Genomic DNA, 22654 nt, shown 5'->3' on the forward strand with positions numbered 1-22654 from the left:
TTGTTTTTTTCATATCCCTAATTCCACACAGTTCTATGTGTGTACATGTCTCCCCAAGCCCTACTTTCCAATAGGATGTTGACAAACACAAACATGTCACAAGGTCCCTTACAAGCCAAAAATACTTTATGCAATAGAACTGCAGGTTGCTATATTCAACACCATATTATCAGTGAAGGTGGGCCACCCGGCTTACATTAATATAAGACAAACAGCTCTAAGCAAGGCAAGGGTAAAAAATATTTTTTCATTTATCAACTGTGTGTCTGAGTGGCTCTCTCCTGGGAGTTACAGAGAGAGAATTTTATAAAGGGCTTTGGTTGAGATTTTTTTTGTATCATTAACAAATTCATTTTTCCACTACAAAATGAGGCCAAAATCCAAAGGCACATAAATCCCATCATTTCTCAGATGACACTCTCCCTATGGACCTGCTGGAAGCTCATTCATATGGCAAGGAGATATGACCTTTCAGGTAGGAGCTGAGCATTTTTCAGTCCGTTGTTAGAAAAAAAGAATAGAAGGGATTCTTTGCAGTGTGGCTTTTTTAGAAAATAAACTAAAAATGAAAAATGCATCCCCTCATTTATTTTTTAATGAAAGTCTGGGCATGCAGTGGGAGAGAAAATAAAGGAATCAAAATGACGTCTACCACCTATTAGCCATTTAAGAACCGTGAAGCAAGAGAGGGAGAGCAGGGAAGAGCAGCAGGGATCTGGGGCCGGGGTATGCAGCTTTTGATACAGGGAGGGCAAAGTGGAGTCAATGCCTCCAGAGAGGAACCAAGGCTTCTCTTACCTCACAGTAAGTGCTCAAGAATATGTATATTTTGCAATGTAAATCAACACAACCTATTTTCAAACCTTTGGCAGACATGTTATAATTTCTCAGAGTCTGGGCTGATTCAGAAAAATGATTTGATAGTAAAGGCAGCTTTCCAGCATCCAGACATTTCACAGTGAGTAAATCAAATTACTTTCTTTGGACACCAATAGCTCTGGCAAACTCATGAGGTTGTCACCCCTTGGCACCCCATTTCTATGCATTTGTCCCCTCTGATTCTCCCCTCTGAGACTGTTAAAGTTCAATATTCTAGAAACCATCCTCTTTCCCCCACCACTCCTCTCAAATAATAAGCTTAGAAACAATCTAATAGCAACTATTTACAACTTAGTGTGAATTTAAATAAATGCATTTTCTCTCCCCATGGACCGCTTGAAGTGTGAACAGTAACTGTAAAATGAAATGCCTCACTTTCTGTTAAAGGGATCACAGATAGAAGCAAACAGATGAGGGGCTTTTGGTGGTAGGGTACCTGAAATCCTATAAAGTGGCTATTCCACTCAGTCCCCACAATAACACTTGCTATGTTTTGGACACTTGCTATATTCCAGGAAGTATTTACCTGGATCTTCTCACAACATTCTGATAGGTAATTTCTATCATTACTCCCATTTTGCAGTTGTGAAAATTGAGGATTCAAACAAATAAGGTCAATAGCTATTAAGTGGCAAAGATAAGCGTGAAACTTAAATCTGTCTTATTTCAAAGTCTGTACTCTTAGCCACTATGATGTTCTGCCTGCCTTTGTATTTACAGGCAGACTAATGATGTCAATCTTGAATATAACAGAGTAGGGTGGAAATAGTTGTACTGATTCATTAGGACTGGCTCATATTAGTTGGAGCCTGAAGTGATTGGACACTATCTGTCTGGAAGACTCCAACGAGAATTAGAATTCTTAGGTTTATCAATGAGGATTAGCTAGATAGTACATATAAAAGGAAATCTGGATTATACCCCTTATGTCCCTGCCAATCTCAGTTTCAACCACAGATATTTTTATCTATTTCATTCTCTCTTATCACCTCATTCTAATTTTCTGAACCTTTCCCCATCAGCCAAGATTCTGATTTTGATCCTCACTATATAGACGGCTGTCATTCCTCTGTTGACTATTTGGAATTCTATGCTTGTCTCTCCCTTTCAGTGTTGCTGTAAGGGATAAATGATATATTATAACATGAGTTCCATATCACAATGATTTCAGGGACTTTTTAAGACTTTAAACATTCCATATTGATGACAGTGAAAACTTAAGATACCAAAGGGGCTTCAGGTAATGCTGCAAGAATATTGGGTTCTGTGCCTGCATTTCTGGTATGGATATTTTAATCTCTAAAGGATCCTAGATGATTAATATTGGGCTTCTGGAAGAGTACCTCTTTGCTAAATCAAATAAAACAATGTCCAGCTTTGCAGATCTCACTTATTTAATAGACAGTCAATTCCTCATCTAGAGATTCTGTCCCCTAGGATCATGTAAGTCATTTATGCTAGATAATTTTTATTTTAAACAAATGAGAGAAATGAGGCACTAAAAGGTGCTGTAGACAGGTAAACAAAAGCACAGGATGAATACATGGGTCCAACATGCTTGGAACACTTATCTCATAATGCTCTTGTTCTGGGTGTAAAAAATATTAAAGAGGAAATGAGATGGGGGACTAGAGCAGGAAGGCATGCTGCTCTTCCATCTTCATCCTGCAAATGTAACAGTTTGAATGTTGAGTGGGCCCATTTGATAACTCATTTTGAGCTAAATAGCATGTCAACTTAGAAGACTTTTCCCTCTCCCAAGAGTACAAAGCTCATTCCTTGGCTCATCATCCCCCAGAAAGGAAGCAAAGCACACATCTAACCCCCTCAGGCAATCAAAACAAATTCACACCAAAGGAGGAGGCAGACAGGCAGTCTGGCAGACAGGGCTACAGCGTGGGAATGGGTACTTTCAGACAGTCAAAACATAACAGTGGTAGAAACATCTGCCGCCTACTTCAGTACCACCGGAATCTGGAGAGTATTATAAATTATACCAACTACAGAACCAACTTTTCCTGGCATTTTAATTACCAAAACATTACAGATTAATTATCCAAACTTTACTTAAATGGCAAGTCAGTCATTTTCCTTCATGAGGGAAAAGGCCATACTAACAGGAGCCTTAAAGTGAATTGTGTTTCTTTGAAAATTGTATTTTAAACCGAAGATCTAGAGTAGATAGTTTTATGGGTCTCTAATTAGTGTCACAAAGGAAACACCAAAAGGTTAATAAGAGATGGTTAGTTGGAATGGTGGTTTCCTGGTGCCAGCTCCAGCCGCTCAGTCTGTCTGCAGACTCATTAGCTGCAGATTGATTATCAGCTGAATTCAGCAAGCGCTCACTTGCTGTTTTAGCAGAAGCCTAGTGTGATTTGATACACCTACCCTCCAGCTAACCAGGGCCCAACAATAAGGTAATATTTTCTATAGTCAAAAAGAGAAGGTTTTCTTTGACTTCAACTTCAGTTGACATCAATTATAAATCTGAAAGTGTTTGATGAAGCTGAGAGAGGCATAATGAAACCTTCCAAATTGACAGTTGGCACAAACGAAGGTCTGGCTCTAGGTCGTTAAAATCCACTTGTGCACAGACACTGTATTTCTGAGTTCTCATTTTGTCACTAAGCAAAACCATCCAGTGAAGAAAACTCAAACTTAATAGAGTACTCACAGATAGTCACTAAACTTCTAAAATGTACAAACAGTGTGATGAGCATTGAGTCAAACAAAATAATTTGCACTTTAGGCTTCACTCTGGACTTTGCTATAGATTTGTGTTCTGACATTAATAGAGTGTTTAAAATTTTGGTGCATCAGTTTTTCTTCTAAAAAATGGAACAGATATTTACATACAGCATGTCTCCAGAATACAATGGCTACTTGAATTAAAAGAACTAAAATTTGGCCGGGCGCGGTGGCTCACGCCTGTAATTCCAGCACTTTGGAGGCCGAGGTGGGCAGATCACAAGGTCAGGAGTTCAAGACCAGCCTGGCCAACATAGCGAAACTCCGTCTCTACTAAGAATACAAAAAAAAATTAGCCAGGCGTGGTGGCAGGCGCCTGTAGTCCCAGCTACTTGGGAGGCTGAGGGAGGAGAATCTCTTGAACCCAGGAGGCGGAGGTTGCAGCAAGCTGAGATCGCGCCACTGCACTCCAGCCTGGGCGACACAGGGAGACGCTGTCTAAAACAAACAAACAAAAAAAGAACTAAAATTTCTGGCTAGTGATGGTAATAATAAGAGTTCTGCAAATTTAAAACGGTTCACGTTTGCATATGAATGATGGTTCAGCATCAACATTTGACTTGCTTTGGTTTATCAACAGTGTGCAACCTGACTCTTACAAGCTGGAAGAATTTTTTTTCAATAAGCTGATTTTTAAATTAAATTAAAGTCAAAACAATTCTTTTGGTTCACCTCCCAGATTAGAGCAACTGACAGCCTCATTAATGATTAAAAACAGCAGGTGGTGATGCCTTGGAACACTTTGACCAGCCTACATATCTCGAAACATACATCATTCCTCTTTTTCCTCTTTTCCATGTATTAAAAGGGAAATATTCTATTGTTCACACAGGTTGGAAACTCCATAGAGACTGAAAGAGGAGGAAAGAAAGCAAGTTGTCAAACATCTATTATTATGCAAGTTAAGGATGGAAAAGGAGAGAATATATGAGCTTAGAGATGAAAAAGCGACCACAGAAATTGGAAAATATATCTCTGGCATTGGACTTGGATTTACAAACTCATGACTTGGAAGCTGCCTTGCTGCAATCAACTAAGGGTACCAAGTTTCTCCAAATTATTAAGAGTACTGTATGTTTACAGATTTCTACTTAAAAAGGAAGCAACATTATAAGTTATATTTTTATTCAAAGCAGATTACAGTTGCAGTCCTGCATTACTTAGAGTCTAGAGACTAGACCATAATTTAGAAAGACCCTAAGGCTTAGCTTACTGGGGGCAGAGGGAGATAAACTTGCTTTTAGAATTCTAAAACTCTAGAGTTCTTTAGCCAGATAGAAAATTTTCCTGTTAAACTAAGGCAGTAAACTAAAGAGCCTTATTTGCCATTAAAATGAATATTATTAAGGTTAAAAAGAACTAAACTAATGATAAAACAGGGTTGTCTATTATTTCAAATTTAATAGCTTACATTTTTGTTGTCTAAACTGTCACGAAGGATAATGAAGTACAACTATTGTTTCTGATGACCAGAGACCCTCAAAAGAAAAAAGTATTTGTCATGAGGCCGCCTCAATGTGACAAAACTTTGAGTAACTTCAGTCACAAAGAGTTCATTTTCTGATCAATTCTTTTGGCCCCTTCCAGATTCATTGCCTTTTGAATTACCTATTTTACACACCATCCTACACATACTTCCAACCACACATTAGATCTCTGAATGGCACATTTTTAAGTGAAGTCCAGTGTTTACCACAAAACCTAAAATCCTACAGCACCCTTCTGACATTGACACCTGCACACGCACACTTACAGTCCCAAAGGATTTGTTCCAAAACAACTCTGGAGACTGATGTTTCATTAATAATCTCTTTAGTGCAAACTATGAGGAACTGCTTTATATTCTCTCTACATGGCAGAATGATTGGTTTACGGGGTTCCACTTTGTCCAGTTGCAAAAGAGTCTGTTTTGTCTATCCACTGTGAGCTTTACAAGTCCATCTAAGACCTAAGCCTAGATTATGTGAGATCTTTGAAAATATCACCAGAAGAAGAACCTGTGTGTGATCCCCTAAAAAGCAACTTTTCTGATGTTTCTAAAAAGGGCAGCTCAAACCTTTTCTAATTTGGTGCTTGATTATTGATATGGTTTAGCTCTGTGACCCCACCCAAATATCATCTCGAACTGTAATCCCCATGTGTTGAGGGAGGGACCTGTAATCCCCACCTGTTAAGGGAGGGAGGTGATTGGATCATGGGGGTGGTTTCACCTATGCTGTTCTGATGATGGTGAGTGAGTTCTCACAGGAGCTGATGGTTTTAAAGTATAGCACTTTCTCATTCCCGCATTCTCTCTCTCTCCTGTCACTTTGTGAAGAAGGTACCTGCTTCCCCTTCTGCCATGACTGTAAGTTTCCTGAGGCCTCCCCAGTCATGCAGAACTGTGAGTCAATTAAACCTCTTTCCTTTATAAATTACCCAGTCTCGGGCATTTCTTTATAGCAGTGTGAGAATGGAGTAACACAATGATTCTTCTAGGCTGGAGTTTTACTGGGGATAAGCCTTATATAAAGAAAGAGAAATTAAAAAGCCTTTCTTGTCAAAAAGCCACGTTTCCAAAGTGGATGTATCAATTAAGCTTTCCTTGATGCAAAGTATACAGGGCACTGAGCCATCTGATAAAAACAAGAGACCAAAAATACCTTGGGCAAGTCCTGACCCTGGATGACAAAAAGCATCTATCATAAAAGAGGAAAGCCATCTCACGACTATTTTGTCCACACAATAAATAAATGATACATAATTTTGGTATTGTTGAAATTGCTTTTAAAACTATGGGGTCAGGGGCGGGGAGGCCGAGGCGGGTGGATCACCTGAGGTCAGGAGTTCGAGACCAGCCTGGCCAACGTGGTGAAACCCCATCTCTACTAAAAGTACAAAAATTAGCTGGGCTTGGTGGCACAGGCCTGTAATCCCAGCTACTCGGGAGGCTGAGGCAGGAGAATAGCTTGAACCCGGGAGGCGGAGGTTGCAGTGAGCCAAGATTGTGCCATTGTACTCCAGCCTGGAGCAAAACCCCGTCTCAAAAAAAAAAAAAAAAAAAATGCCTGGTATCAATCCTTTAAACTGGCTATGAATGGACTTAATTCCCCATATTTATTTCATAACAAAAGGATTAAGAGGAAAATAAACAGAAAAAAATACTCTACAAATATTTAAAATCCATGTTTAGATTTATCATTTCCCATCCTGATAGAGTTTATGGCTCTTAACCATCTTATGACAGGACAGAAATAATGTTAGGCTGGGAGCGGTGGCTCATGCCTGTAATCTTAGCACTTTGGGAGGCCAAAGCAGGAGGACTGCTTGAGCCTAGGGGCTCAAGACCAGCCTGGGAAACATAGCAAAATCCCGTCTCTACCAAAATAAATTAGCCAAGCATGCACCTATGGTCCCAGCTACTCAGAAGGTTAAGATGGGAGGGTTGCCTGAGCCCAGGAGGTCGAGGCTGCAGTGAGCTGTGATCGCACCACTGCAGTCCAGCCTGGGTGACAGAGTGAGACCCATCTCAAAAAAAGAAAAGAAAGAAAAGAAAAGAAGGGAGGGAGGAGAAGGGAAGGGAAGGGGGAGAGAGAGAGAGAGAGAGAGAGAGAGAGAGAGAGAGAGAGAGAAAGGAAAGAAAGAAAGAAAGAAAGAAAGAAAGAAAGAAAGAAAGAAAGAGAAAGAAAAGAAAGAAAGAAAGAGAAAGAAAAGAAAGAAAGAAAGAAAGAAAAAGAAAGAAAGAAAGAAAGAAAAAGAAAGAAAGAAAGAGAAAGAAAGAAAGAAAAAGAAAGAAAGGAAGGAAGGAAGGAAGGAGAAAGTCCCACAAAACAACTTGATTTGTCTCTCATCTATTAACTTATTGGCAGTGTCCCTACTTTTCATGGCCTATAGAAGTTGATTTTTCATGAAGCAACTGGAAAACATTCACCTTGCAAATCACCCAAATAGAGCATAATTTTATCTAGCATACTATGTTGGGGCCTGGCTTCCACCATTCCTCCAAAGAGATCACATTACACCAAAGTGTCCTTTTAAATGCATTTTGGTTTCCAGCTCAAAAAATCTTAATTACTTTCTTCACCGATCCTATGTAGTCTATTCCATACTGGACCATTTTTGCTATTGGGCCATAAACTACTGGAGAATGAAATTCTTAATTGTTCATTGTGCTTCCTTTACATATCCTGCATCCTCTAATGCTTTCAAAATGCTTAGAAATATGGAAATTCTTAGTGTCAACTAATCAAGAAAAGCTTTGGCATTTATTTTTTGATGCATAATGAATTCCTTACCACAGGTAGTTTTTTTCTGTTGTTTTTGTTTTCATTTTTTTTGTTTGTTTGTTTGTTTGTTTTTGTTTTGTTTTTTTAGACAGAGTCTCACTGTGTCGCCCAGGCTGGAGTGCAGTAGTACAATCTCGGCTCTCTGCAACCTCTGCCTCATGGGTTCAAGTGATTCTTGTGCTTCAGCCTCCTGAGTAGCTGGACTTACAGGCATGTGCCACCATGCCCAGCTAATTTTTGTATTTTTAGCAGAGACAGGGTTTCACCATGTTGGCAAGGCTGGTCTTGAACTCCTGGCCTCAAATGATCCACCTGCTCCAGCATCCCAAAGTGCTGGGATTACAGGCATGAGCCACCATGCCCAGCCCACCACAAGTAATTATTAGTAATAATAAATATCAAAATAACCTTGAATATCAGACAACTAAAAGTTCCAAGTAGATTGGGAAAACACACGTGCACACACACACTATATATAGAGAGAGAAAGAAAGAAAGCATAAATATATATATGGAAAGAAACAATGCATTGTATATTTCAAGATAGCTAAAAAAGAGGATCTTAAAAGCTATTACCGCAAAGAAATGATAAATGTTTGAGGTTAGATACACTGTTTTGCAATTCATGTGGTTATGTCTTCCCCAGTTTTGCTCATATAGAGACTTTTAAAAATGTCTTCATCCTCTTGCAAATATACCTAGTGAAATGTTTAATTACTTGAACCCAGGAATGTGGGACTAGTGTACATTTCCAGAGCATGATTCCTATAAACCCCAATCTCATATCAGGATTACATATTTAAGTAAGAATAATGGGATATCCACATCATCAGAAATGGTTATGCAAAGAAGCAAGGAGGAGCCAGACCCTGGCCCCCACTACTCAGCTCAGAGATAACCCAGATAGGAAGAAATTCAAGCCCCATGATACCCCTAATCATGCAACAAACCCATGAGCCTCTGGCACCTCTGACCACTCTACTTGTCAATCACTCTTTTTAGAGACTCTCTGCAGGAACTGCATAACATATATATAACCAACGTGTGTGTGTGTGTGTGTGTGTATAGTGTGTGTGTGCATGTGTTTTCCCGATATATATACATATAGATATACACATATATATACACATATACATATGTATGTGTATGTATATATATGTTGGGAAACACAATATGCTATAACACAATATGTTAAATAGATATGCTATAACACAATAGCGTATCTATTTAAAATTAGACAAACGGTTGATATTATTCTTAATGTCCTGCATGAAGAAACCAATGGTGAACTGTCCTAAAACAATTATTCGACCAAAGCGCCCATGCCAAAAGAATATTAGCAAAGAAATTCTAACAACAGGGAGGTTTCCATTAGTGAAGAACAACTTTTTATTCTAGTGATTATTTTTCCAATAAAATGTAAATGTTGCCTTGGAAAAAATCCAATTATGTGGTACAGCAGATAATTGGTTTTGAACTAAAAAAAAGAAAAAGCTCCACCTGTCACCTCTCTTCCTACCTGCCCCAAAACTGCTGAGACTGAGAGAAAGGATAAGGTTTCTGGGCATCAGAAAAAAGGGGTACTAGGCATTGAGTGCTACTGACTGCCTCTAAACCAGCAAGGTAGTTGGACATGTCAGAGATTAAACTTAGCATCCTACAATGACATTGACCAAAGAGGAGTAGGAAATTCAACCTCACAACAGGTGGATTTTAAAAAAAAAATGTTTACCAGTGTGATACTGTCCAAATTAGAACATCAAAGGAGGAATATTTCATGATATTCCCATTGAAAATAAGATCTTGATTGTAACAGTGTTTTCATATTGCTTCTCTTGCTTTACTGGCACAATATTCACAAGGTTTTTAATGGCCCCAAAATCAATTCTTATAATTTTTTAAAATAGAATTATTCATTTCATCATTGAGCTGGCCTTGGTCACCTCAGTAAACCCCAGATTAACAAAAGTAAAAAGACAACAACTTTTACAGTCAATAACAGCAGTAGTTGACACATTCAATTCCCACAGCCAGGCACATAGTGGGCACTCAAAAATATTACTGAGTAATGAGTGATAAATATCTGTTCATGGTTTATTCCTGCCTAGTATACCAGAGGCAGGATGAAAGCAGCTGGAAGTCACATATATAGAAACACTGTATACACATTCCTGGGTTCAAGTAATTAAATTTCACTAGGTACATTTGCAAGAGGATGAAGACATTTTTTAAAGTCTCTATATGAGCAAAACTGGGAAAGAAATAACCACATGAATTGCAAAACAGTGTATCTAGCCTTAAAGATGCTAATTCAGGTCCAGGGGGATCTAATCAACTGCTTTGTTCAAGTAAAGATAAAACTTTTTGACAGCAAATGCTATTCTGATAAAATGGAATTTTCAATTACTCTATGAACATCTGGCCCATGCTACCATATCTGGAGCCCAGCAGCACACTGCTTTGCAATGACACAAAATAGTCTCCATTGAGAACTCTCTATTTTGCCAAGAGACTAATTGAAATGAGTGTTTCAAAATTTAGTGAAGTGAGAGGTGAGTCAGGGGATAGATAAGAAGATAAAAGAAGGGATGTTCACTCATGGAATCATAATTTCTTTAAATGGCTAGAGGAAACAAAATTACACATTGTTGGTAGAGTGTTGAAAGTGTAAACATATTAATGTACCTGTGGTTGACACTAGAATAAGCATAGTATGCAGCCTACAGAACATTTTCATGGCAAATCTGTAACAGCAGTTGCATTAGGCACAGATAAAGTTCTTCAAATCCATGTTATACACAGCAAACATGTTAAATGCTATTCAGGTGATGAAACTAGTAAATAAACAAGTCTACTAAAACAGAAGAATCTATACGTCCAGAAATAAAGCAATCATTATATTACATTTGGATGCATTTGGATATGAAAAGCAGCTAAATCTTACAAAAAAATTCTGTAAGTTGCTTCCATTTGGTATCAGTTAGCATGGAGGGAAACCAATTCAGTGTTGTAGTGAACTCCAAATTGGGTGCATATTAGAGCAATTAGAGTCATCTTTTCATCTGATGAATTCATAATCAATAATTAAAATCATAAGGAAAGAGGGACTGAGTGTAATTTGAAACAAAGTAGCTGAGCTTGGGACTAGTGTACACTTCTAGGGCATGATCCCTATAAACCCCAATCTCATATCAGGATTACATACTTAAGTAAGAATAATGGGATATCCACATCATCAAAAATTGTTATGCAAAGAAGCAAGGAGGAGCCAGACCCCAGCCCCCACTACTCAGCTCAAAGATAACCCGGACAGGAAGAAATCCAAACCCCATGATACCCCTAATCATGCAACAAACCCATGAGCCTCTGGCACCTCTCACCACTCTACTTGTCAATCACTCTTTTTAGAGAGTCTCTGCAGGAACCGCATAAAGGCAAAATTCTTATCCCCACCAGAGGGTGGTAATTTTACCAGGTAACTCAGACTCCCTCAAGCCAAATAATTCCCTCAGGGACAGAAGGTATCAGTTAAAAAATTTGAGTGTTGACTCCCAAGCTCAGCACCAAATTGCCTCAAGAACCAAATCAAGTGGTAAAACCTGCCAATGACAACACTTACTTGGTCTCAAGCCACTCAGAGCTATTAAGAGACAGCATTCCAAAATTGCCATTCTACAATACACCAGTAGAAAGCACAGAATACAGAATTCTCTATCATCTTCTTTTCTGGGGAGCCATAACAAGAGCTGAATACTAAGGACAAACTGAAACGTATTAATTCATGGGCACTGGATAACAAACGAATTTGTAATTCAGTCAGCTGGCAACCAGGAAATTCAGCTTAGCCAGTTCATCAACCAACTGACCTGGTCTTAGGCATGTCAAGAGAAATACCAAGATTGACAGTAATCCAGAAAGCAGAGATTCCTGTCATTCTCTCTCATTTCCACCCTCACTGAGCTCACGAATGTGTCTGGTTGGACAATCAAACACAATCCTTCTGGTGTCTATACATAGTAGGGTGACTATAGCTTATAACAATGCATTGTATATTTCAAGATAGCTAAAAAAGAGGATCTTAAAAGCTATTACCGCAAAGAAATGATAAATGTTTGAGGTTGCTGGATATACTAACCACCCCAATTTAATTATTATATAACATATACATGTATATGTATATGTACAGCATCACACTGTACCCCACAAACATGTAAAATTATGATGTGTCAATTATAAACAAAATAAAAAATAAATTTAGACATTTTTAAAAATTGAAAAAGAAACACATAATCCAAACTTCCTAGTGACTAAATACCTGACTTTTGCCCTTTGAGTTCAAAAGTCTTCTAGGCCAGGCGCGGTGGCTCACGCCTGTAATCCCAGCACTTTGGGAGGCCAAGGCAGGTGGATCACTTTAGGTCAGGAGTTCGAGACCAGCCTGCCCAACATGGTGAAACCCCGTCTCTATTAAAAATACAAAAATTAGCCAGGAGTGGTAGTGCGCATCTGTAGTCCCAGCTACTTGGGAAGCTGAGGCAGGAGAATCACTTGAACCCAGGAGGCAGAAGTTGCAGTGAGCAGAGATCGCACCAGTGTACTCCAGCCTGGGTGACAGAGTGAGACTCTATCTCCAAAAAAAAAAAAAAAAAAGAAGTCTTCTAGATATTCTCCTTCCTTTACTGAATATAATATTCTCCTTCCTTCATTAAATATAGTGATTCTGGGTTCCCACCTCTAGGAATGTTCTCAGAGAAGGGTTACTGAAAATTAAGGAATTTGGGCCCTTACTCAGAGTCACAAAGCACCCTTGTCATTCACACCGATCATTCTTCTGCTACAATAAAATCTTAAGGACAAATCCCATAGAAACTTTTGGCAGTGTGGAAAAGCACAGGGCCCAGATGTCTCTTAAAAAGAGGAGCAAATATAGTTTATACCTTTACCCCAAACAAAGGCAACACAATATCAGCTCCTTGAACAACTCATTCCTGCTCAAAGGAAAAATTAACAGATGCACAAAATTATCTTTATTTTGAAAATTCTGAGATTCCCCTTCAATCATGTGTCCACATATGTGCAAGGAAAGATGCAATACTAATATCCAAATTAGAAAAGTCACAGAGAGAGCTACAGACATGAAATACAAGCTGAGCCAAACTCCCCAAAACAAAGGTGTAAGGTACGCTCTTGTTGGATACATTTGGCCCAACTTTGGAGTGGTTCTGGCAGAACTAAAAGAAATACCAGGACCAGAGTTAACCTGACAAATTCACTACATTCTTCACTCTGCTCCAGTGACACCTACACAAACCTCAAGAATAGTTGCTCTGGAACTCCAAGAATTTCAGAACACTTGGGTTTAAGATTCCTATCACAGTGTCAGTGAACCAAGGGGATTGGGGACTAGTTTTTTTCTCCTCAAGGAATTCTTGAGATTTTCAGTACAGGTCTCAGTCCAGTGCAGATTCTATTTTCCCTTCTCACCTTTCTAAATTGGTAATCCTTTGAAGCAACAATACCATGTTACCCTGGGACAATCTAACTAAAATGGCTATAAGATCAGGCATGCATGGTGGATCACCCAGTGACTGCCTTTCAACCACTGTACCTTAAGATAAAATGTGATATACTTATTATGCAAATACAGACTTGAGATAGTAAAATGCTATGAAATGTTAATTGTTGGAATTGTTGCTCTTTTTTGAGGTTGCAGTCATCAGTCCAAGTAAATTGGTGATGGAATCTGTGTGGCAAGCCTGAAGTTGATATGGGACACACAAGTATTATTACAGAAAGCTTCAGAAGTAGTGGGATATCACAAGGGAGAGACTGAGGTGTAAACAAGGCCCAAATTCTTTTTGTACCTAAACTTTAGGCAATCACACAAGTTGAAAAGAACTCACTCAAGGGTTGGCTCAAGGTTTAACCACTGCCGGAATAATAGAAAAAAATGAAGATACACACACGCAAATCAAATAGTAAGAAACAAAATGTGAAAGTGTTGCCAAAATGGCCCAGCAAAAAGTGTGTATGTGTGTGTATGCATGTGTGTGTGTGTAAAATCATCATCTTATATGTAGGAGAATCTTGGAGTATCGCCACACATTTCCTTTAGAATATTCTCATTATTGATTATGCCAAGGACACAGATGTAAAGTGAGGTACACAAGGCAAATTGGGTTATGTGATCACTCTACCTATATGGAGACTGGTGGTCTCTACCTTCAACCCAAATGACTAAGCTGAAATAAAATTTAGGTATGTATTCACAAAAAAGAATACTCTTCTTATTATCCAATCTACACAGTACACACACAGACACACACACACACACATATATATGTAATACATCCAATTTGTAAGAAACACTCTCTCAGAAAGAACTAGCTGCAGTTCCCTGTTTTCCTAGAGAAATGTGACAAAAAAATAAAACAGATGTTGTTCTAGCCAGGCATAAAGTGAGAATCAATTATGACTATTTCCTTTCCTGGAGTCATTTCATTTTAGAGAGCATCTAACTAAAACCCTTTCTTGATATAAATGAAAAAGCATTTCTTTGAAACACACAACTAGTAAATGATATATATCAGTTTGCATCCTGTGACATACTGCTAATCCTCTGAGTATTAAATTGTCTCCGTTTCAGTTATACAACTGTTTAATTTTTTTCATCTTTAGTCATAGTAAGGTTTCCCAGAAAGTGTGTTATCTCTGCAGATGTCACCACTCACCAATTAGGGAAGACAGCAGTGCACAATTCATGGTGACCTCTCTATATAATAGACTTTGACACTTGGGTCTGCTGGGGAGGGGATGGATTAAGACAATTTAATAGAATCTACAGTGACTAATTTTTTTCCATGAAAAACATTTTGTTTTGTGGATAGTGCATTTTTTCCTTTGGATTTATTTCCAAAAACCAAAACAAAAGCATTTAATGATGTTTACAGTGAAATGAAACAGCTGAAGACCAGCACATAATCACCATATTTTGTTTTCTCATTTTTAAGTCTTTCAGCAGTAGGGCTTCCAGCTGAGCTTGAGTCTAGCTTTTCTCAAGACATAGCCAAGCATTCTGAAGCTTCACTGAGCCTAACCACCAAGTTGAATTCATATTTCTTAATTGAAAAAGACAGGCTGTTTGCATAGCATGTTTGCATCAGTAAAATATTGAAAATGACATTTGTGCCCAAGTCCATCTAAACATTCTGCCTTAGCTGAACTCTGCTGATGTTTTTATACCCTGGCTTCTGCCTAGCAAAGTTTTAAATAGTGCCTCTCGATAAAGCATGTGTGGCTGAGTTCTGAGTTCACAGAAATAGACTCTTCTTCATACGTGAGGATGCCACTCCTGACATGTGCTTTGAGGTGCCTTTCACATTAACAGAATATTTTACATTGACTCAGCCACGTTCTCTTACCCTGGTCTCCCCTATGACTAATGGCATGGTTTTGTGTGGAAGCTAGAGGGAGGGATTCGGCATAGCAGCCCCATAGACAAAATGGGAAGTCTGGTACTTTCTATCCTCAGTAAATAGTACACAATCTGTAGTCAGAGAACAGAGTCTCACTCTGGGTAAAGCTAACCAGTCTGATAGGGAAATAAAACCCACCCCTTTGGTCTCATTAGTGCTGTGTTCTATGCAATTGAATTGATCAGCTGAATTCATGTACTAAAGCAAAAAGAGGCATTTATTCCTGGAGAGAAGGCATCTGTTCATCTCCTATGAGCTCAGTGCAGTTTTATTGAAGAAAACGTACGCAATATGTACATGTAGTCAGCTTCTAAAGTGCCTGAACATTGTACAGACCTAGGGGATCCACTTAGGGAGGGCAAAGAAGAATCTGGCTAGGTGTCAGGACATCTCAAAAACCTGTAGATGCTGCTGAGGTGTGAGCTCTGTAGACACCTTGATAATACACTCATTAAGCAAAGTAGTATAGTGTGCCTACAAACATTTTGGGTTCTTTGGAGTCGATTGTTGCAACTTACATCCAACCAGTCCTTACCATGATCAGGCATCTGAGATCCCATGGAGGTCACACTGGTGTTCAGCACATCGTTGACAGCAGTATCACAATACAGGCTCCGCTGGACATCATGCTCACTGTCAGTTTGGTCACTCTCCTCATGTCCACTATCCTTCAGGCTGTTGCCCTCTAAGTCCTTGAAGGTGGAGCTGCTGGGTTGAAGAAAGAATGATAATTTACAACCGTGACAGATCTGATTTTAAAAATCTTTCTGAGCCAGGATGATGTCGGCTCTGTAATGAGGCAAACAGTGGCTAGACTGCCCAATAGGGTAGGAATAAGAGGAAGAGAAATTTGTGTTTAAAGATAATAAAACTTAATATTGCACAGATGTTCCCACTATTGGATGCTGATACAGCTAATATTTTCGTTCACTTATCTTCAATGCATCACTACAGTCAAGGTGGAAAAAGCTACAATTCTAAAACTGCCTCTAAAGAATGTCATCGTTTCAGAAGGCTTTTTTCTCTTCTTATAAAATCAAAGTAAAATAATAATAGCCAGTGTTTACTGAGCAATTACTATTCAAGAGGCACTGTTTTAAGTGTTTGACATTAATTAACTGTTGAAATCATCACAACTCTATAAGAGAAAGGTGCTACTAATATTCTCATTTGCAGGTGAAAAAAAACAGAGGTACATGGAAGTGAGATAACTCGCCCAAGGTCACACAGCTGGTAAAAAATATAGCAGATCTAAGACTGAAAACAGGTAGTCTAGCTCCAGAGCCTGCCTAGAAATTTAACCACTATGTATATTGACTCTTAAAAGATGTCTACTAACCAACTGTAAAAAGCAAAGGTAGCAGAAATTGAAGTAGTGCAACTAAAATAGGAAGGATTATCAGGATCAGAGAACCCAGGTCAGTTTTATCTGAGAATAATAGATAAACATATTCAAAGAAAAAGAGGAGAGTCAGTAGCTGAGTGTGGAAGGTGTGATGTTTAATTTTGTGAGTCAACTTGACTGCACCGTGGAATGCCCAGATAGCTGGTTAAACATTATTTCTGGGTGTATCTATGAAGGTGTTTCCAGAAGAAATTAGCATTTGAATTGGCAGACTCAGTAAAACAGATAACTCTCCCCAATGTGGGTGGGCACCATCCAATCCATTGAAGGACTGAATAAAACAAAAATTAAGAAAGAAGTTGAGTTTGCTCTCTGCCTTACTGCTTGAGCTGGGACATTAATCATCTCCCACCTTCAGTGCTCCTGGTTCTCAAGACTTCAGACCCAGACTTGAATCTACACTATTGGCTCTCTGGTTCTCAGGCCTTCAAACTGTACTTCCATCTTCCCTGGTTCTCCACCTTGCAGATGGCAGATTATGAGATTCCTCAGCCCCCATAATCACATAAGCCCATACCTTACAATAAAACTCTTTCTACATATTTATAGATTTAGATATGCCTATTGGTTCTGTTTCTCTGCAGAACCCTAACTAATATAGAAGGCAAGACAAAAGTGAGAACCAGAGAGTGAGCACTAACACAACTCTGAGTATAGTTATACTAAGAACATGAAAACTTTCAGCTCAAGTGTTCATGGGTAAAATGATTCTTGCATTTGTTAAATCAATCTACCATACAATGCACTAAGCATGCAATCCAAGAACTTCACACCATTTCTCATGAAATAGAGAATAATGCATAAGGTACAGCTATAGGGCACCCACCTACTATTTCTAATACTTTGTATGTCCTGACAGAATCCCCAGCTGTGCTACACCATGAACCATAAATTATGCATCTGAAATACCTAGTAGATGGTGAATCCATTCCCTAGTCGGTGAGGAAGCAGCAAAGGCACACTCAAGAAAATGTGTTGTTGCCTCAACAAGGAAGAATGGTATGTTTGTGAATTAACACAAACCCTAATAGACCTACTATGCCTCTGAGAAAAGAGCCCTGTGGAAATGACACTGCAAACTCACTTGATCTGCTCAACCTTGGACATTCACAGGCCTGGCTCTCTGAGACTGATAAGAAGATTCAGCACATATAATGAAGAGCTATGCCATGGACACAATGGATACATTGTCACCCTCCACACTTAGTCAAGAATCACAGCAGATTTTTAACATATGACCAACCTAGATGTAGAATGCTTGCTGACCTGAATATAAAAAGGAAAGATCAGGAGGGCAGTAACTGGAAAGCCATAATTATAAGAAAATGAAGAGCAGGAGAGAGTGAAGCATTGACCTGTTAGCTAATTATTTTCAGAAAGAATAACTGAGCATCAACTGCACTAAAATTAAAATTACTCAATAGGCCAGCTCACTCAGCTCCTTCAATTTATGTCACACAGCTAACTCAGCCTTATGGACCCACCAGGATGCCATTCTTTAAAAAACAAACAAACAAACAAATTATCTTACAGTTCTTTTATGGTCATGATGGCCAATTGGAAACACATGATTTACAGTGTTTCACCATTTCTAGCTTTATGGCACATATTACGGAGTTTTCTGTAAATACTATTATAATCCCACAGTTTAAATAGATGTAAAGTTTGTTTTTTAGAAATTATTCTCTGTTTCGTGAGGTGGGTGCCTGCCTGCAAGCACCCAGGTACCTCTGGAGAAAGGAAATGACCTGCCTGGATGACATTCAGGTCCATTTTTATAACAAATATTTAACTTTCCAACCTGCATATTTTCTGGTATCTGAAAATTTCCTTAATCCACAACACAAAATTGTCACTTTAATCCAGAGAATTCAACTCTGAATTCAGCAGCTGTTGAAACTTGCTTGAAACATATGATGGTGAGGGATCTAGTATGGGGGCAACGTAATTAACCAGCCCTTGGAGCAGGGCTTCGCAACCTTGGCAATACTGACATTTGGGGCTACATAATCCTTTGTTGTGGCCGTCCTGTGCATTATAAGGTGTTTAGCAACATCCCTGCCCTTTATCTACTGGATGCCAGTAGTGACCCCCACTTAAAGGAAAAAACCAAAAGTGTCTCCAAAGAGACATTGCCAAATCACCCCACAGTTGAGAACAACTGCTCTAGGTTCTTTATTTCTATAGCAGACTGTAGTAAAGAGCACTGAACTTGGAATCATTAGGACAAGTAATAATCTATAATCTGCCACTTCATCTGTGTGACCCTGGGCCTGATAACTAATGTCTTTGAATCTCAGTTTCTTTATCTGTAAAATGTGTTTGCTAAAACCCCCTTCACAAGGCCGTTTAGAAGACTCAAAGAGACTCTGTACATGAAGTACCAGATACACATAGATGCTCCATAAATGGTTATTGTTTAATACCATCATTATTCTGTGTAGTAATGTTTCCACTGAGTTACAATTAAATATTATGTCCATAGTTTTTATAGGATTGGTATAGAAAATTTATATTTAAAGAATACTTCTATATCTTCTGTAAACAATAGTCACACACTATTATGTTAATTTCTTCTAACATTAAAGAACAGAAAATAATAGTTCTCCTGTCAAATGGCCATCCTTCCTTTAATGAATAATTAAAACTATATCACTTGATGTACTTACCGCTTTGTCTTGACTTCTTAAAAACTTCAACATAAATGTAATGTTTAATTGCACTCAGTTACCTCCCTGGATGCCAGGGAGGTCTACCTTACTTCTCCTAATTGGTTTTGGATCTGCCTTTTAAAAATTTGATCATCTTTTTCATAGGCATCTGAGTGTTACAAACAACCTCAGAGATTTTGCTTTTGAAATAGAAATGGTGGAAATAATAAAACAGTGAAGGATTAGCTACTAGGATGTAAGGGACTGGTAGTGTGAGCACAAGAAGTTGTGTAGTCTCAGAATAAAAAGCAAGGTATAACAACTCCCCCAAACCTTGGAATAGTTAACTCATTTAAAGATTAGTTTGCCCATCTGACAAACTAAGCACCACTTACACTGATCTTAAAAGAGCATTTAGTGGTTTAATGAATGGATTTGTGTAAGGCAGTTTAAGACGCAGTGAGCAAGATGCCACAAATTGTAAAATAGCCTGGTAAATGGCTACTCACCCAAAACAAATAACAATTTATGCCAGGCATAAAAAATGCTGATTTCACTTGTTTTATTACCTGCATGCCTCTTGGGAGATGAAGGACTTGTAAAACAACTTTTGTGGGACAATAAATTAGGGGTTCCTGTTTCCAATGATATTGTAAATGTCCATGTTTCTATTACTGCTCTGGTGGCCAACAGAAAGACAGATATGTTTGAAAACACCTAGAACAGGGTTCTGCACAGAAGAATTACTCAGCAGATGCATGACGAATGAACATCACACAAATTCTGACCCATATTTACCATCTGAAATATTAGAACTCTTTTCCAAAAGACATAAGACTCAGAATGGAAACAGGTTATATCTTACTAGTAGGTGATACCACATACCCAGGGAATGAATGATATCTGAGGCTAAGAATGAGCAAGGAGTGAGAATGAAGATTATTATAACTATTTAAGTAATACAAGGAAAATCCTAGAGTGGTTTCTGGACCACCTGTATCACAATCACCTTGGGAACCTGTTACAACTGGAGGTTCTCTAGGGATGGAGCTAGCATACCTGCATTTAACAAGCCTTCCAAGTGTTTCCAATGCACATTAAAATCCAGAAATCACTGGCTTAAAGAGAAATCTAGTGCTAGTCTTTAATAGAAAAATGCTAAGGTTTTCTTCCATTTCTCTCATGCATTCATTCAATAAACATGTACCAAGCATTTATTATATACAAGGCACCATACGAGGTGCTGGAAAAACCCCAGGACAATTTGGGTGGAAAAAGAAAGCATTGTGCATGATTTAGGGAGCCAAAGCTCCTAATCCTTTCCACACTGAGTCAGTGCTTTGTTCATTTCCTATTTCATTTTCTTTGGGCCACAGCCTTATGCCCTGCTTGATATTGTTCCCAAAGCACTGTAGGAGTGGATATCAGACAGTAGCCCACAAAACAGGCATGAGGAAAGAGTGCTGCAGCAGCGGCAAAGTACCACTGCTGGCTTTCCTTGCTCTGAGAAGACGGCAAGAAACAGAGCAGGAAAGAAGTCCATTCAGAAGAAACTCTGCACTGCCATGATTTGTTAATTTGGGGCCCTCACATAAGCCTCCTTGGGTACACCTGCAGGTTGCAAGTGACATTCTGGAAAAAAAAAAACTACAGAAATATAATGCTAGATTCCTTGGTGCATACAATTATGGGGAGCCTGCCATATCACTCCCTTTTCCCACGGTTGAGATCCTTCTCAACCTTGATTTGTGCCTATGAGAACCCCCTTGCCCTCTGGCTTTCTGTTGGGTTTAGCCAAAGGAAGACACCAGCAGGAGATCAGAGCAGAGGAGGACAGTGATATCAGGATATTGATTGTCTCTGCTCCCTTCCTCCAGGGTCACTTCATGATGACTGGATCCCTTGGCCAACCAGAAGTCACTGTTACTCTCAAGTCAATGTTCCCTACATGCTCTCTTCCCTGGTCCTGTCTGAAGTATTTTTAGCTCCTCCAGTGCCATAATACTGCAGTATCCCTTGAGGTTCACTAACCGTGCCCAAGCCTTTGTAAATGGTCCTCTTTGTAAATAAACTTTCCTCAAGCCATTCCAATGTAGGCGTGCCAACTATTTCATGTAGGAACCCTGACTGATGAAGGAAAGAACCAGAGGTGGACAGTGGTAGCTGCTGTTCAACTACTCAAGGCAGATAGACGTAAAAGAGGAAAAGATGCCTGTATGTAAACAGTCTGGCTAAGATTGCTAACAACTGCTAGAGAATGCCAAAAAGAAGGGTCCAAAAAACATCCTTGGATAAGTAGAAAGTGAATAGAAGAAGAGAACATGGATAGAAAAACAAGTTCTTAGCCAGGCACGGTGGCTCACACCTGTAATCTCAGCACTTTGGGAGGCCGAGGTGGGTGGATCATTTGAGGTCAGGAGTTCGAGACCAGCCTGGCTAACATGGCGAAACCCCATCTCTACTAAAAATAAAAAAAAATAGCCAGGCACGGTGGCGCATGCCTGTAATCCCAGCTACTCAGGAGGCTGAGGCAGGAAAATCACTTGAACCCGGGAGGTGGAGGTTGCAGTGAGCCGAGATCATGCCACTGCACTCCAGCCTAGGCGACAGAGCAAGACTCTGTCTCAAAAAAAAAAAAAAGAAAGAAAGAAAGAAAGAAAAAGAAGTTCTCAAAGTTAGCCTGAAATTGTATTGGCATTCAGAGAAACAAGGACTTGATAGTAAAATTAAAACTGATCATCAGATTCAGAATTTCCTGGCCAAGAGCGTTTACCATGCATGTAAATGGATCTTCAAGAAACCACATACAGCAAAACCCCTTTCAAACATTGTTGTGAGCTATTTGAACAGGCTTTGCATGACTTTATCACCTGGTATTAGCCACTACTCTCAACATTTTCCACACATTTTACATTTAACACAGTTGGTCCCCAAACAGCATAGCACACAAGATTCCCTGTATCTTTCTAGGTATTATGCTCCGTCTAAACTCAATTGACCACACAAATTCAAGGCCTTCCGAGTTTCCCAAAGCTCTCACGGCTCTGTAAACAGAACCCTGGCAAAAATGCATGTGTCCCTGAGTTTTCAGATGTTTCCTCTTCATCAAGGTGGTCCCTGGTTTTATTAAAAAAAAAAAAAAAAAAAAAAGCTATCTTTGATTTCATGCAAAATCAGGAGACTTTTTCACCAAGAGCCCATTAAGTCTAGGTTGTGCCTTTTGTGTGTATGT

At 39.1% G+C, this 22654-nt stretch overlaps 1 protein-coding gene across 4 annotated transcripts in view; it reads right to left on the bottom strand.

Moving 5' to 3' along the window:
• The window catches only part of PCDH19 (protocadherin 19), a 118683-nt gene that overhangs the window by 34120 nt on the left and 61909 nt on the right, over positions 1–22654 (bottom strand). For 2 of the 4 annotated variants that reach the window (XM_024240654.3, XM_054544837.2), the window contains one exon: positions 15902–16071. In XM_024240654.3, the coding sequence (XP_024096422.1) occupies positions 15902–16071 (170 nt within the window). Of the gene's footprint in view, positions 1–15901; positions 16075–22654 lie in introns of all 4 variants that reach the window. The other 2 variants (XM_002831878.5, XM_024240653.3) reach the window with 1 other exon arrangement.

This window comes from Pongo abelii, chromosome X, assembly GCF_028885655.2.
Source record: "Pongo abelii isolate AG06213 chromosome X, NHGRI_mPonAbe1-v2.0_pri, whole genome shotgun sequence".
In the NCBI taxonomy this organism is placed as follows: domain Eukaryota; kingdom Metazoa; phylum Chordata; class Mammalia; order Primates; family Hominidae; genus Pongo; species Pongo abelii.